The sequence below is a fragment of the Pseudophryne corroboree genome, chromosome 3 (genome assembly GCF_028390025.1).
Source record: "Pseudophryne corroboree isolate aPseCor3 chromosome 3, aPseCor3.hap2, whole genome shotgun sequence".
NCBI lineage: Eukaryota > Metazoa > Chordata > Amphibia > Anura > Myobatrachidae > Pseudophryne > Pseudophryne corroboree.
The window spans coordinates 626,946,087-626,963,290 of NC_086446.1; the positions used below are offsets into that span (position 1 = coordinate 626,946,087).

At 46.3% G+C, this 17,204-nt stretch overlaps 1 protein-coding gene across 4 annotated transcripts in view; it reads right to left on the reverse strand.

Moving 5' to 3' along the window:
- The window catches only part of STAMBPL1 (STAM binding protein like 1), a 217,025-nt gene that overhangs the window by 17,047 nt on the left and 182,774 nt on the right, over positions 1-17,204 (reverse strand). For all 4 annotated transcript variants that reach the window (XM_063961699.1, XM_063961698.1, XM_063961696.1 and 1 more), the window contains exon 8: positions 16,292-16,429. In XM_063961699.1, the coding sequence (XP_063817769.1) occupies positions 16,292-16,429 (138 nt within the window). The remainder of the gene's footprint in view (positions 1-16,291; positions 16,430-17,204) is intronic.

Below are 17,204 nucleotides of genomic sequence, written 5' to 3' on the forward strand. Positions count from 1 at the left end.
ATTTGAAATTGCAACAAATTTGTTTAGGTAACCTGTAACTCTTTTTGTTTATATAATTTCAGCAACTAAGCACTGTACTTCTTTTGTATTAGTCTATTTTTATGCATGACCCAGTCTTAGAAGTAGCTATTATATCTCTACGGTTAATCATTAAAATTGATCAATTGCTAGAAGCAGGGGAAGACCAACTGAGTGCTAGCTTGTGTCAAAGATACTGCGCAAATGTGGATAGTGTTGGGGACATCTGGCTCCTTTGTATTTTCCATGGCTGGTGGCAGAAAAAAATAAAAAATAGGTGTATGGTATAGTTGGCAGAGTGATAGAATAGTTGTAAGTTCTATATTAGACTCCACCCACACTACATCAGGACTTGGGATCTGCACAATCACAGTCCTGACGCTACTGTAGTACCAGTCAGCATGATACAGTGCAATGACCCAATGTGAGTCAAATCACGGATACCTATTGGGGTTCCTGAAAGAAAGCATTTTTCCTTACATTAAGCTTTAATCTGCTTAAAATGTTACCCATAAACTGTTTTCTTGAGTGCACAACACCCATGTAAACATTTACACTGTGAAAAAGCACTTAAGATATTGTTTGTAAAGTTCAGAGGAACTAACAATATTACATTACGGTAAATGTCTCAATTTGCTGACAAAAAGGAGATTTATGGTAGACTTACCATTGTTAAATCTCTTTCTGCGACGTACACTGGATTCCACAGGGAATAACATCGGGGTGTAGAGTTGGATCTTGATCCGAAGTACCAACAGGCTAAAGCTTTGACTGTTCCCAGGATGTACTGCACCGCCTCCTCTATAGCCCCACATTCAGGCACTGGAGCTCAGTTTTGTTAACCAGTCCAATGCAGTTGCAGGTAAGAGAGACAGTAGATGTTAGTCACATAGAACCACATTCTCACGACAGGAGAAGGGACTAGCGGCTAATGCCATACAAACCCAAAGAAGCTAAGTGCGTCAGGGTGGGTTCCCTGTGGAATCCAGTGCACCTCGCAGAAAGATTTAACAATGGTAAGTCTACCATAAATCTCCTTTTCTGCACCGGGGTACACTGGTATTCCACAGGGATTAACATCGGGATGTCCTAAAGCAGTTCCTCATGGGAGGGGATTCACTGTAGCGGGCACTAGACCCCAGCGTCCAAAGGAAGCATCCTGGGAGGGGAAAGTATCAAAGGCATAGAACCTGATGAACGTGTTCACCGAGGACCACGTAGCTGCCTTGCACAATTGTTCTGCGGACGAGCCACGGCAGGCCACCCAAGAAGGTCCAACAGACCGAGTAGAATGGACCTTGATAGCAGGAGCTGGGAGCCCAGTCTGCGCATAAGCTTGTGCAATCACCATTCTAATCCATCTGCCCAAGGTTTGCTTATTCGCAGGCCAGCCACGTTTGTGAAAACTAAAAAACTACAAAAAGGGAATCTGACTTCCTGATAGAGGCAGTCCTTTCCACATAAATACGGAGAGCCCATACCACGTCCAAAGATCTTTCTTTGGAGGACAAACCAGAAGAGATGAAGGCCGGAACCACAATTTCCTGGTTAAGGTGAAAAGATGATACCACCTTAGGTAAATAACCAGGGCGAGTTTGAAGAACTGCCTGGTCACGGTGAAAAATCAGAAAGGGTGGACGACAGGACAAAGCACCTAAGTCCAAAACCCTTTGCAATAGCAAACAGAAACACTACCTTAAGCGTAAGGCATTTAAGGTCCACAGACTCAAGAGGTTCAAATGGAGACTCTTGCAGGGCATTTAAGATGACAGACAGATCCCATGGAGCCACAGGAGGGACATAGGGAGGCTGAATCCTTAAAACACCCTGAGTGAAAGTGTGAACGTAAGGAAGAGACGCAATTTTTCACTGAAACCACACCGACAAGGCAGATATATGAACCATGAGGGAAGCCAGACGAAGGCCCAAGTCTAGGCTATGTTGTATAAAAGCCAAAAGTCTGGAAGTTTTGAAAGTATATGCATCATAATTCTTACCAGCACACCAGGTGAAGTAAGAATTCCAGACCCTGTAATAAATCCGAGCTGAAGCTGGTTTACGGGATTTCAACATAGTTTGAATGACCACCTCAGAAAATCCTTTTGCTCTCAGGAGTGATGCTTCAAGAGCCACACCGTCAAAGCCAGTCTGGCCAGGTCTGGGTAGACAAAAGGGCCCTGAACGAGGAGGTCTGGGCGCTGAGGAAGTAGAAGAGGACGCTCTATCGAGAGACCCTGCAGGTCTGAGAACCAATGCAGTCTGGGCCACGCTGGAGCTCGTTCTTGCTTGAACTTCCGTATTACCCTGGGCAGGAGTGACACTGGAGGGAACACGCATGGCAGCCGAAAGTTCCATGGAATTGCCAGTGTGCGTCCACGAACGCTGCTTGAGGATCCCTTGTCCTTGCTCCGAAGACCGGAACCTTGTGATTGTGTTGAGATGCCATCAGGTCTACATCTGGTAGGCCCCACTTGTCCACTAGGAGTTGAAAGACTTCCTGATGAAGACTCCACTCTCTGGCGTGCACGTCCTGATGACTGAGGAAGTCCGCTTCCCAGTTGAGGACTCCTGGAATGAAGACTGCCGATATAGCTGGAAGATGGCGTTCCACCCATTGGAGGATTTTTGACACTTCCATCATTGCCATGCGGCTTCGAGTGGCGCCTTGATGATTTATGTACGCCACCATGGTGGCGTTGTCTGATTGTACTTGAACAGGCCTATTCTGTACCAGACGCAGGGCCAGTGTCAACGCACTGAACACTGCCCATAATTCCAGAATGTTTATCGGGAGGAGAGATTCCTCCCTGGTCCACCGACTCTGGAGAGCGTGTTGCTCCAACACCGCGCCCCAACCTCGCAGACTGGCGTCTGTTGTCAGGAGGACCCAGTTGGAGATCCAGAAGTGGCGGCCCCTGCTCAACTGTTGGTCCTGTAGCCACCAGCTCAGTGACAGACAAACCTCCGGAGTCAAGGAGATAATTTGAGACCTGATCCGGTGAGGCAGGCAGGCCATCCCACTTGGAAAGGATTAACCTCTGCAGAGGGTTGGAATGATATTGAGTGTACTCTACCATGTCGAATGCAGACACCATGAGGCCTAGTACTTGCATCGCCGAGTGTACCGACACTCTCTAGCGAGAGAGGAAGTATCTGATCATGTACTGAACTTTCAGGACCTTCTTTGGAGACAAGAACAATGGTTGGTTGTGTGTGTCCAACAATGCCCCCAGGTGCACCATGCTCTGAGCAGGGACCAGCAAGGACTTCTTCCAGTTGATGAGCCACCCGTGGGCTTGTAGGAATTGGCCCATCAGTTCCAGATGACTGAGGAGAACCTCTGGGGAGTTCGCCAGGATCAGCAAGTCGTCCAGATACGGCATGATCCTGACACCCTGATGGCGGAGAAGAGCCGTCAGATGAGTGTCATGACCTTGGTGAAGATCTTAGGAGCCGTGGTCAGTCCGAAAGGCAAGGCCTGGAATTGGTAATGTAGGTTGCCAATAGCAAACCGCAGATATTGCTGATGCGACATGGCAATAGGAATGTGCAGGCAAGCATCCTGTATGTCCAGGGATACCATATAGTCCTTGGGTTCCATGGCCAGTACAATAGAACGCAGAGTTTCCATACGGAATTTGGATATCCTCACAAATTTGTTCAAAGATTTGAGGTTGAGTATAAGCCGGGAGGACCCATTTGGTTTCGGGACTAGAAACACGGTCGAAAAGTAGCCCCTGCCTCTTTGAGACAGAGGTACCGGCACAATCACAGTATCTAGGAGAGATTGTACAACCAAGTGTAAAGTCTGTGCTTTCAGCGGATCCGAAGGGATAACCGTCGAGAAGAACTGGTGAGGGGGATGTCTCTTGAAGGAGATTGCATACCTGTGAGAGACAACTTCCCGCACCCAGGCGTCTGAAGTGGATTTTAACCAGGCCTGGGCGAACTGCAGAAGTCGGCCTCCCACCCTGGGGTTCCCCAGGGGGAGGCCTGCCCCGTCATGCCACAGGCTTGTCCTGTTTGGAAGCAGGCTGTCGCGCGGCCCAAGATTGCTTAGACTTGGGCTTGGTGGTTTTGGAAGTACAAGCCTGTCTCGTGTACGCCTGACCCTTTGCTTTACCTGGAGGTCGAAAGGAACGAAAAGTGGTACTCTTAGCCTTCAAAGCAGAAGGATTAGTACTTGGGAGAAATGCAGTCTTAGCTGTTGCCAAGTCAGTTATGATCTTGTTTAGATCCTCTCCAAATAGTATGTCTCCCTTAAAAGGGAAAACCTCCAAGGTCTTTTTGGAATCCAGGTCCACTTTCCAGGAACTTAACCACAAAATCTGGTGAGCCAGTATAGACGTAGTAGACGCTTAGGCCGCCATTACGCCGGCACCAGAGGCCGCCTCCTGAATATAGTGAGAGGCTGTGGGAATATACGACAGATATTGTCTGGCAATGTCAGAAAAATTTAGAGGTAGCTCATCCTCAATTGCCTGAACCCATGCTTCATAGCCTTTGCAGCCCAAGAGGCTGCCATAGTGGGTCTATGCACAGCACCGGTAAGTGTGTAAATAGACTTCAGTGAGGTGACAGCAGTAACAGGCAGAGTAGAAGATACCACTAGACGGGAGACATGAGAGTCCACCGGTGGTGGAGTTTCCCACTAGTTACTCAACTCCACAGGGATAGGGTAACGAGCTAGCATCTTTTTGGATAGGGAAAATTTCTTCCCTGGAGATGACCAGGATTCCTGACGTAGGTCAATTAAAAGGTCAGAATGTGGTAAAACTACTTTAGCAACCTTCTGACGCTTAAACTTATCAGGTTTCTTAGACATAGTGGGAGGCTCAATATTATAATCAATCTTGAGAATCAGCTTGATAGCCTCCACTAGGACAGGAACATCAACCTGGGTTGTAGATTCCTCTTCAGAAGCAACTGTATCAGTGTCTGATGGATCAGTATAATCCCCATCCTCATCGGAAGAATCATCTGAAATATTAGTGGATTGTGAGGAAGAAATGGCCCGTTTAGATGACCCCTTGGCCCCAGAAGGGCAAGGGGTAGGTTTTTGTCTAACCAAAGACTGATTTAATTGTTGTAACTGGGTAGACAGAGCATCCGCCCAAGGCGGGTTAACTACAGGGACATTATCTGGCTGTATTGGCACAGGAGGTCCAACAGGGGGCGTAAACCGCGTTACAAGCGTCGTCAGCATATTTGAAAAAGCAGCCCAAAGTGGGTCTTGATTTGCCACAGGTGCTGCAGACTGACTGGAAGGCTTTGTCTTGTAAAAGTAAAAGCACGCAGTACCTTAACCCTCAGCTGAAACATTTTCCTCAGTCAAATCCGTGGCGCAAGCACTGCATGATGCAGGAGCGTCTGCGGATTTCCCACCCTGTGTATCAGACATTATTGGGAATGTAGCCTCAGGGCGCAACAGTAAATATAGCCAGACAAACACAATACCTGCAAAAAAAACAACCTGTGTTATGTGATAGCAAATGCAAAGCACAAAACAACAAAACAGAGGATTTAAGCGGTGTGAGGTGACTGAAACACACAGTGAAAAATACAAATCAGTATATCCTGTGGAACACTATATTTTAAATGAGACCCTGATGCACCTAGACCCCAGGGTACAGAATATAGTGATAGCAATACGTGTGATACACAGAATAGAATCCACACAGCAGCTATAGGCGCACACAGTCACAGGTACAATGCAGAAATTATTACATATAAACAATAAGACTGCACTGGATTAGTAAATCTACATATAGATATGTATGTATACAGATATAACAATGCACAGTAAACACTGGATGTATATCACAGAATACTTGTACTAAATATTCATATAGCAGTACACTTGTTCTTAACTAACACTGTCTAAAATGACATGTAAAATACTTAAGTGTCTGTAAATACACAGCGCTGACAAGGCAGGCGGTTTTACAGAGGAGACCGTGCCCAGCAGTCCCGGAGATCAGCCCAGCTATGTAATGGCGCCAAAATCTCTTCAGGGAGTGAGGGAGAGAGAGAAAGATGCAGCTTCAGGGCGAGAACACCAGCAGTAGATGGCACCCGGAGCTGGGGGAGGGGCTAAAGGTCAGCGCCTTATCCCCTCTGCTGGACTCCACCACCGGGTACTATGGAGCCTATATTAAACGGATTTTAGAAAATCTGACCTGTGCTTCCTGCCCTGGTGGATATAGTGGGGTCCCTGTACGGCCAGTGTCCACGCCAGCGGCGTGCTCAGTCTACTGGGACCACAACCGGATCGTGATTTACCGGCGGGTCCCACCTGGGGGACCCTCTTACCTCCTCCCTGTCATGCAGCCACACGATCCAGGAGAGCAGCAGCAGTGGTGTGCCTAGAAACTGGTGCGTCCCCGCTGCAAGTACCCCGGGAACCAGGCCACGGGAGTATGCAGCGCCGCTGAGGGAGGTGATAGAGCCGCAGCACAGCATGTCAGAATGACATAAAAGTGCTGCGGCCCTTGAAGTATTCTTAAAAAGCTCTTTTCAGGGCTGCCTAGCGCAGCCCCCCCTGTTAGTGACCTGCACTGCAGGCACCAACTTACAAACTGAGCTCCAGTACCTGGAGGCGGGGCTATAGAGGAGGCAGTGCAGTGCATCCTGGGAACAGTCAAAGCTTTAGCCTGTTGGTGCCTCGGCTCAAGATCCAACTCTACACCCCAATGTTATTCCCTGTGGAATACCAGTGTACCCCGCTGCAGAGAGAGGCCTTATTCAAAAAGCTAGGACTAGAAGTTGACTCTGTATGATACAGCTCTATCAATACGCTCCCGTCCCCTATAGATGACAGTAGCCTGAAAGCAGTTGCGCAAGTAAGGCAGCACAGACTGGAATTGCATACCATTATGAAATTAGTAGCCAGTATGCCGTACACCTTACCGCCCTCACCATTAGCTGCACCCTCAGTTGATTTGCAGTACCTGGTATCGATATGGACCCTGGGCCTCAAATGACTGGTCTCAGACCAGCCGCTCCCACAGCGTGATGAGAAATGGGGGGTGGGGGGTGTTGTGCAGTCACGCTCCTGTGCAAGTGTCTTCCACAGCATGCAGATGAGCAGATTACTATAATGTTTCCTGACTGATGCCGTGAGTGCAAGGAGGACTTTTTCAATGGTAAGTAAACAGTAACTTCCGATAAGCTGGGGTGTCAGGAGTGCAGATCACAATGAAGAAATTAACATACAGAATGGGGGGCAGATTTATTAAGCCTGAAAAAGTGAAGTGGAAGGTGGTAACACACCAGCCAGTCAGCTCCTAACTGTCATTTTTCAAACCCAGCCTGGAACTTGACAGTTATAAGCAGGAGCGTAGGGACGGTGGCTCCGTTGGAGCTCAAGCTCCGGGCGCCTAAAATATTTGAAGGCGCGCCGCAGCCCGACTCCGTCGGCGCCTGCCTCCCATCCACCCGCAGTTCGCAGCTGTTAATAACAGCGTGAGCTGCTTCCTCCCTTTGTGCGCCCGAGTCCCGAATGGTGCATGTGACGTCAGCGCACGTGCAATGGGAGGAGACGCTGGAGAGAAGACTTTGAGAGAGGAGCTGCGTGTCTGAAAACATAGCGGCACCGTGACCGAGCATTAAAAAAATAGGATTTTAATTACCTACCGGTAAATCCTTTTCACGTAGTCTGTAGAGGATGCTGTGGTCCACATTAGTACCATGGGGTATAGACAGGTCCACTAGGAGCCACTGGCACTTTAATAGTGTGGGCTGGCTCCACCCTCTCTGCCCCTCCTACCAGACTCAGTCTAGAAACTGTGCCTGAGGAGGCGGACAACTTCGATAGAAGGATTTTACAGATAGTGGCGAGATTTACACCAGCTCACACAAACAAGGCAAACCAAGCTAACTAGCTTGAAACATCAGCAACAGCTGAATAATATTACTGAACCAAGTAATAAAGCAGTACTTAACAAAGAACAACGCAGTACTGAACCAAGTAACCACTGCAGGATAACAAAGCGCTGGGCGGGCGCCCAGCATCCTCTACGGACTACGTGAAAAGGAATTACCGGTAGGTAATTAAAATTCTATTTTCCCTTACGTCCTAGAGGATGCTGGGGTCCACATTAGTACCATGGGGATGTACCAAAGCTCCCAGATCGAGAGGGAGAGCGCGGAGGCTCCTGCAGGACTGATTGACCAAATTTTAGGTCCTCAGCGGCCAAAGTATCGAACTTGTAGAAGACCAAGTAGCCGCTCGGCAATGCTGTAAAGCAGAGACACCCCGGGCAGCCGCCCAGGAAGAACCCACTTTACGAGTAAAGTGGGCCTTAACAGATTTTTGACACGGCAATCCTGCCGTCAAATACGCATGCTGGATAGTGAACCTGATCCAGCGGGAGATCGTCTGCTTAGAAGCAGGACTCCCAATTTTCTTGGGATCACACAGGACAAACAGAAAGTCCGACTTTCTGTGACGAGCAGTTCTCTTCACATTTATCTTCAGAGCCCTTACAACATCCAAGGACTTTGATGGAATTGAGGACTGGAAGGAAGTGCTGATGTGTCCGGAGCTCAACTCTATCTTCATGGAAGATCAAGTAGGGACTTTTACAAGACAAAGCCCCCAACTCCGACACACGTCTAGCAGAAGCTAAGGCCAACAGAGTGACAGCCTTCCACGCGAGAAACTTGACCTCAACCTCCTGTAGAGGCTCGAACCAATCCGATTGGAGGGACTTCAATGCCACGTTAAGATCCCAGGGCGCCGTAGGCGGCACAAAGGGAGGCTGTATGTGCAGAACCCTTTTCAAGAAAGTCTGAACCTCAGGGAGGGAAGCCAGTTGATTCTGGAAGAAAATGGATAAGGCCGAAATCTGGACCTTTACGGATCCCAACCTCAGGCCCATATCCACACCTGCTTGTAGGAAGAGGAGAAATCGTCCCACTTAAAACTCCACTGTAGGAAACTTCTTGGATTCACACCAAGATACATACCGTTTCCAAATGCGATGGTAATGTTTAGACGTTACTCCTTTCCTAGCCTGTATCAGGGTAGGAATAACCTTGTTCAGAATGCCCTTCCGAGCTAGTATCTGGCGTTCAAACTGCATGCCGTCAAATGCAGCCACGGGAAGTCTTGATAGGCAAATGGACACTTTTGCAGCAGGTCCTCCCGAAGAGGGAGAGGCCTCAGGTCTTCTAGCAGTAGACCCAGAAGGTCTGCGTACCAAGCCCTTCTTGGCCAATCCAGAGCGATGAGGATTGCCTGAACTCTTGTTCTCTTTATGAGCTTTAGGATCCTTGGACTGAGTGGAAGTGGAGGGAACACGTACACCGACTGGAACACCCAGAGTCACCAGGGCGTCCACCGCCACTGCTTGCGGGTCTCTGACCTGGAACAATACCTCCGAAACTTCTTGTTGAGACGGGAGGCCATCATGTCTATTTGAGGTACACCCCAAAGATTTGTCACCTTCGTGAACACCTCCGGATGGAGGCCCCACTCTCCTGGATGGAGATCGTGTCTGCTTAGGAAGTCTGCTTCCCAGTTGTCCACTCCTGGAATGAAAATGGCTGACAGCGCGAACGCGTGCTTTTCTGCCCAGAGGATGATTCTTGTTACCTCCGACATTGCAGCTCTGCTTTTCGTTCTGCCCTGTTGGTTTATGTAGGCCACCGTCGTTACATTGTCCGACTGTACTTGAATGTCCCGATCTCGCAGAAGATGTGCCGCTAGGTGAAGACCGCTGTACACGGCTCTTGGCTCCAGAATGTTTATTGGAAGACTGGATTCCAGACTTGACCACCTTCCTTAGTATGTTTCCCTTGAGTGACTGCGCCCCATCCCCTGAGACTTGCATCCGTGGTTAGAAGGATCCAGTCCTGAATCCCGAACCTGCGGCCCTCCAGAAGGCGAGGCATTTGCAGCCACCAGAGGAGTGAAATCCTTGCTTTCAGCGACAGACAAATCCTCTGGTGCATATGTAGATGAGAACCCGACCACTTGTCTAGGAGGTCCAGTTGGAAGGATCGAGCATGAAATCTGCTGTACTGTGGAGCCTCGTAGGAGGCAACCATCTTTCCCAGAAGGCGAATGTACTGATAAACCGATACCTGGGCAGGCTTCAAGACATCCCGGACCATCGACTGGATCACCAACGCTTTCTCCACCGGTAGAAAAACGCTCTGCACTTCTGTGTCGAGGATTATCCCCAGGAAAGAAAATCTCCCCGTCGGTTCCAAATGTGACTTTGGAAGGTTCAGGATCCAACCACGTTCCCTGAGCAGACGAGTCGTGAGAGCAGTGGACTGCAACAACCCCTCACTGAACGATGCCTTTATCAGCAGATTGTCCAGATATGGAATTATGTTCACTCACTGTCTGCGGAGGAGAACCATCATCTCTGCCATCACCTTGGTGAACACCCTCGGTGCTGTGGAGAGCCCGAATAGCAGTGCCTGAAACTGATAGTGACGGTCTAACAGTGCAAATCTGAGATAAGCCTGGTGTGGTGGCCAAATTGGGATGTGGAGGTACGCATCCTTGATATCCAGGGATACCAGACACTCTCCCTCCTCCAGACCTGAGTTCACCGCCCTCAGAGACTCCATTTTGAATTTGAACTCCCTCAAATAAGGGTTTATCGATTTCAAGATCAAAATTGGTCTGACCGACCCATCCGGTTTTGGTACCACGAAAAGGTTTGAATAGTAACCCATGTGTTGCGTATGAGGTGGAACTGGAACAATGACCTCTAACTTTTCCAATTTTTTGATGGCTTCCTGTAGGATAGCCCTGTCTGTCAGTAAAGCTGGCAAGGCTGATTTGAAGAATCGGTGAGGCGGGAGTTCCTGAAACTCCAGCCTGTACCCCTGGGACACAATATCCTGTACCCAGGGATCCAGGCTGGACGACACCCAGATGTGGCTGAAACGTCTGAGTCTCGCACCCACCAACCCGTTCTCCAGGCTGTGTGGTCCACCATCATGCTGAGGATTTTGAGGAACCAAAAGCAGGCTTCTGGTCCTGGGAGCCTGCAAGAGCAGGCTTCTTAAATTTTGCCCGGCCTCCTCAAAAAAAAATTGGTAGGAGGCTTGGACTTTTTCATCTTAGCGGACCGAAAGGACTGCGATGTCGAGGAAGAAATGGATTTCTTCGTAGAAGGAAAAGCTGAGGGAAGAAAAGGTGACTTACCCACGATAGCCGTGGAAATCCACGCATCCAACGCTTCCCCAAATAGAGCCTGACCTGTGAAGGGCTCTTCTCCTGGATTCCGAATCTGCAAATCATTGGCGTAGCCAGAGTCCCCTGCGAGCTGAGACCGACATGGAAGATATTCTTGCATTCCGCGTACCCAGGTCCTTCATGGACTCCACCATGAAACCCGCAGAATCCTGTATGTTACGTAAAAACAGTTCAATGTCACTTCTATCCATTGTATCTAAGTCTTCTAGTAACGTGCCTGACCATTTTACTATAGCTGTAGAAATCCATGCACAGGCAATAGTAGGCCTTAACGCCACCCCTGAAGCAGTGTATATGGATTTGAGCGTAGTGTTAATTTTACGATCAGCCGGTTCTTTTAATGCGGGAGATCCATAACCAGGTAACACCAGCTATTTTGACAGCCTGGAAACAGATGCGTCAACTATGGGCGGGTTTTCCCATTTTTTTTCTATCTTCCTCAGGGAAGGGAAAAGCAACCAGAACCCTCTTGGGAATCTGGAATTTTTTCTCTGTGGTTTCCCAGGATTTTTGAAATAGAGCGTTTAATTCTTTAGACGCAGGGAAGGTTAGCGAGCCTTTCTTATTGTCTGTGAAGTAAGCCTCCTCAACCTGCTCAGGTGGTGTGTCAGTAATGTTTAATACTCCTCTAATGGCCTCAATCATGAGCTGCACCCCCCTTGCAAGGGATGCTGCACCCCTAAGCACATCCCCATCACCGTCTACTGTATAGAGTCGGTATCCTTGGCGTGGGCATGTATGGCTGCATATGGAACTGGTTCCCTTGTATTTATTGATAATGTGACTGCTGACAAAAGCAGCAGGATGAAGTCTGAAGTGTTTCGGGCAATATTATCTGCTCATATTCAGTCAAATGCTTCAGAACTCATTGGACGGCAGTTCACAGTGCAGATGGACAATGACCCGAAGCATACTGCAAAAGCAACCAAAGAGTTTTTTAAGGCAAATAAGTGGAATGTTATGCAATGGCCAAGTCAATCATCTAACCTGAATCCGATTGAGCATGCATTTCACTTGATGAAGACAAAACTGAAGGAAAAATGCCCCAAGAACAAGCAGGAACTGAAGACATTTGCAGTAGAGACCTGGCAGAGCATCACCAGGGATGAAACCCATGTCTGATGATGTCTATGCGTTCCAGACTTCAGGCTGTAATTGACTGCAAAGGATTTGCAACAAAATATTAAAAAGTGAAAGTTTTTCCCATTACTTTTGGTCCCTTAAAAAGTTGGAGGCACATGTAGAAACTCCTACACCGTTCACCTGACTTGGATGTAAATACCCTCAAATTAAAGTGGAAAGTCTGCAGTTAAAGCACATTTTGTTTGTTTCATTTTAAATCCATTGTGGTGGTGTAAAGAGCCCAAAATATGAGAATTGTGTCGATGTCCCAATATTTATGGACCTGACTGTATATATATGTGATGAGCGGGTTCGGTTCCTCGGAGTCCGAACCCCCCCGAACTTCACCCATTTTACACGGTTCCGAGGCAGACTCGAATCTTCCCGCCTTGCTCGGTTAACCCGAGCGCGCCCGAACGTCATCATCCCGCTGTCGGATTCTCGCGAGATTCGTATTCTATATAAGGAGCCACGCATCGCCGCTATTTTCACTCGTGCATTGGAGATGATAGGGAAAGGACGTGTGCAGCATTCTCTCAGTTGTGTTCAGTGTGCTGCAAATATCTGTGCTCAGTGTGCTGCAAATATCTGTGCTCAGTGTGCTGAAAATATCTACGTTCTCTGCCTGAAAAACGCTCCATATCTGTGCTGCATTGTAGTATATTGTAGGAGGACAGTGCATAATTTTGCTGACCAGTGACCACCAGTATTATATCAGTACGGTACAGTAGTCCACTGCTCTACCTACCTCTGTGTCGTCAAGTATACTATCCATCCATAACTGTGGTGCATTTTAGTTGTTGTGCGCAGTAGTAGGAGGACAGTGCATAATTTTGCTGACCACCAGTATATAATACATAGCAGTACGGTACAGTAGTCCACTGCTCTACCTACCTCTGTGTCGTCAAGTATACTATCCATCCATACCTGTGGTGCATTTTAGTTGTTGTGCGCAGTAGTAGGAGGACAGTGCATAATTTTGCTGTCCACCAGTATATAATATATAGCAATACGGTACAGTAGTCCACTGCTCTACCTACCTATGTGTCGTCAAGTATACTATCCATCCATACCTGTGGTGAATTTTAGTTGTTGTGCGCAGTATATATAGTAGGACGACAGTGCATAATTTTGCTTACCACCAGTATATAATATATAGCAGTACGGTACAGTAGTCCACTGCTCTACCTACCTCTGTGTCGTCAAGTATACTATCCATCCATACCTGTGGTGCATTTAAGTTTTGCCCAGTATATAGTAGGACAGTGCATAATTTTGCTGACCACCAGTATATAATATATAGCAGTATGGTACAGTAGGCCACTGCTCTACCTACCCCTGTGTCGTTAAGTATACTATCCATCCATACCTGTGGTGCATTTTAGTTGTTGTGCGCAGTAGTAGGAGGACAGTGCATAATTTTGCTGACCACCAGTATATAATATATAGCAGTACGGTACAGTAGTCCACTGCTCTACCTACCTCTGTGTCATCAAGTATACTAGCCATCCATACCTGTGGTGCATTTTAGTTGTTGTGTGCAGTAGTAGGAGGACAGTGCATAATTTTGCTGACCACCAGTATATAATATATAGCAGTACGGTACAGTAGTCCACTGCTCTACCCTACCTCTGTGTCGTCAAGTATACTATCCATCCATACATGTGGTGCATTTTAGTTGTTGTGCGCAGTTTATATAGTAGGAGGACAGTGCATAATTTTGCTGACCACCAGTATATAATACATAGCAGTACGGTACAGTAGTCCACTGCTCTACCTACCTCTGTGTCGTCAAGTTTACTATCCATCCATACCTGTGGTGCATTTAAGTTTTGCGCAGTATATATAGTAGGAGGACAGTGCATAATTTTGCTGACCACCAGTATATAATATATAGCAGTACAGTAGGCCATTGCTATTGATATATTACTGGCATAAAATTCCACACATTAAAAAATGGAGAACAAAAATGTGGAGGGTAAAATAGGGAAAGATCAAGATCCACTTCAACCTCGTGCTGAAGCTGCTGCCACTAGTCATGGCCGAGACGTTGAAATGCCATCAACGTCGTCTGCCAAGGCCGATGCCCAATGTCATAGTAGAGAGCATGTAAAATCCAAAAAACAAAAGTTCAGTAAAATGACCCAAAAATCAAAATTAAAAGCGTCTGATGAGAAGCGTAAACTTGCCAATATGCCATTTACAACACGGAGTGGCAAGGAACGGCTGAGGCCCTGGCCTATGTTCATGGCTAGTGGTTCAGATTCACATGAGGATGGAAGCACTCATCCTCTCGATAGAAAACTGCAGTGCCACTCCAAGATGGGCCAGGTGTTTGTGTCGGCCACTTGGGTCGCTTAGCTTAGTCACAACAGCTACTTCATTGCACCTCTTTTTTTCTTTGCATCATGTTGTGCTGTTTGGGGGCTATTTTTTACATCTGCCATCCTGTCTGACACTGCAGTGCCACTCCTAGATGGGCCAGGTGTTTGTGTCGGCCACTTGGGTCGCGTAGCTTAGTCATCCAGCGACCTCGGTGCAAATTTTAGGACTAAAAATAATATTGTGAGGTGTTCAGAATAGATTGGAAATGAGTGGAAATTATGGATATTGAGGTTAATAATACTATGGAATCAAAATGACCCCCAAATTCTATGATTTAAGCTGTTTTTGAGGGTTTTTTGTAAAAAAAAAACACCCGAATCAGACAAAAAATTTTCAGGGAGGTTTTGCCAAAACGCGTCCGAATCCAAAACACGGGCGCGGAACCGAATCCAAAACCAAAACACCAAACCCGAAAAATGTCTGGTGCACATCACTAATATATATATATATATATATATATATATTTATATTATTATTATTTTTTTCATTACTTCTTTTTTACACACACACATTTTATATATATATATATATATATATATATATATATATATATATATATATATATATGTATGTATCTATATGTATATACATATATATATATGTATAGCAATATGGGCATCCGCGACCAACGGTGTCAGGTATAAAGGAACTAGAATAGAGTTAAAATCTTCAATTTTCATATTAAAAAAAAATAGATTTATTCTACATGGAGACATAGATTTCTAAAGACATGGACAAAATATATGTTAAAACACCTGAATGGTACACAATTCTGATAAAAAAAAAATAATAAAAAAGGAAATTTTTTTTTTTTTTTTTTTTTTTTTAAACAGGTTTAAAATGTAAGGTGCATGGAAAGGTTCTTATCTTTTGTATGGAGGTCAGTCTAGGGAGCAATCATGCAGCAACCTAGACTGCCCGCATACAAATTTCCCAGCATGTCCAAATAAGCAGCACTCCTGGCGTCTTGAATAAAATACACTTAGGTTACCCGACGCTATTAAAGGGCCACACTATTAAAGGGCAATGAGACGTTGCCAGTTTGACTTGTGCCTAGAAGTGTATTTTATTCAAGACACCAGTAGTGCTGCTTAGAATAATACAACAGAATGCACTCAATTTAGGATTATGTTATATTTTTTTCTTTTCAGGTGTAACATAAGAGGGGGGTGCAAAAACATACCCATGCTCCAGGCACCATGTCACCTAGCTACACCTCTGGCTAGGAGATAACTGGCTGGTGCTTTATCACCTTCCACTTCATCACTTCACCAGGCTTAATAAATATGCCCCTGAGTTTGGGGGTGGCAAAAAAAAGAGCATATTGGGGGTCGCACTATAGGGAATATATAGGGGAAGTGAGGTGCTCATTGGAAAAACTGCAACAAATTTGTTTATGTAAAAAAATACAGACATGGGGGGGGGAGGGGGGGGGGTGCCCCTGGTCTCCGAAGGCTTGAACAGCCTAGCATCTGTCCAGTATGAATGCAAGTCTGGCGAGCTTCACATAGCCAATATCAGACAATACTATCAGTGTTCACTTACATGGATCCAGCCCAAGGTTAGAAGATTGTGCTGGTCTTGCACATTAAATAATTCTTCCACATTCTCCATGTCGCAGTAGTCTGGCCCTGCAGACTGCTTTGGTACAATAACGTGTGTAATGGTGAATTCATCATGGGTCTACGAAACATAACAAAATGTATTTTACAGCACATCGAACTATACAGAAATGTATTTACTGGATATGTTCAGTTTCAGGCAAGTCCATCTATTGTGCTCACTCACATGCCAGGTTACAGATCAGCGGTGACTATTACCCCATTACTGACTCTAAAGGGTAGTTCTTGGCTAATAAGCATACTAAAGTTACTAAGTTATGGTAATAGTGGCGGAGACTTGCTGTTCACTTTCCGCATTATCCACTGGCAGTCTGGCATACATGTTTTAAAGTTTATTATAAGCCAGTGTAAGTATTAGGATAAATGTATTTCTTCATATGATGCCATTTACAGTATATGTAGATAAACACCAATAGTGCAGACTATTATATATACATACACATGGGGTTTTTTTGTTAGAGAACATTTTAAGCCTAGAGACGACATAAGGAAGTAATGAACCAGTGCAAGGTGATAAACACACCAGCCAATCAGGTCCTAACTGTTAATTTACATGTTGGAGCTGATTGGCTGGTGCATATATCACCTTGCACTTATCACTGGTTTATCACTTCCTTATGCCTTCTCCAGGTTAATACATCCGCCCCAATGGTAGGTTTGAAACAGAAAACGGTGTCAGCCCATCTGACAACAGACATGCTCAGTCAACAAAGCCACCTCTTGAACCTTCTTAAAGCAGTAAAATTATTACTGAAGCCTATTCCAACTATTGATAAACCAGTCTTCTCAACAAAACAGTGTACATGAGCATTCCAAACAGGTTAGAGAACAATGCT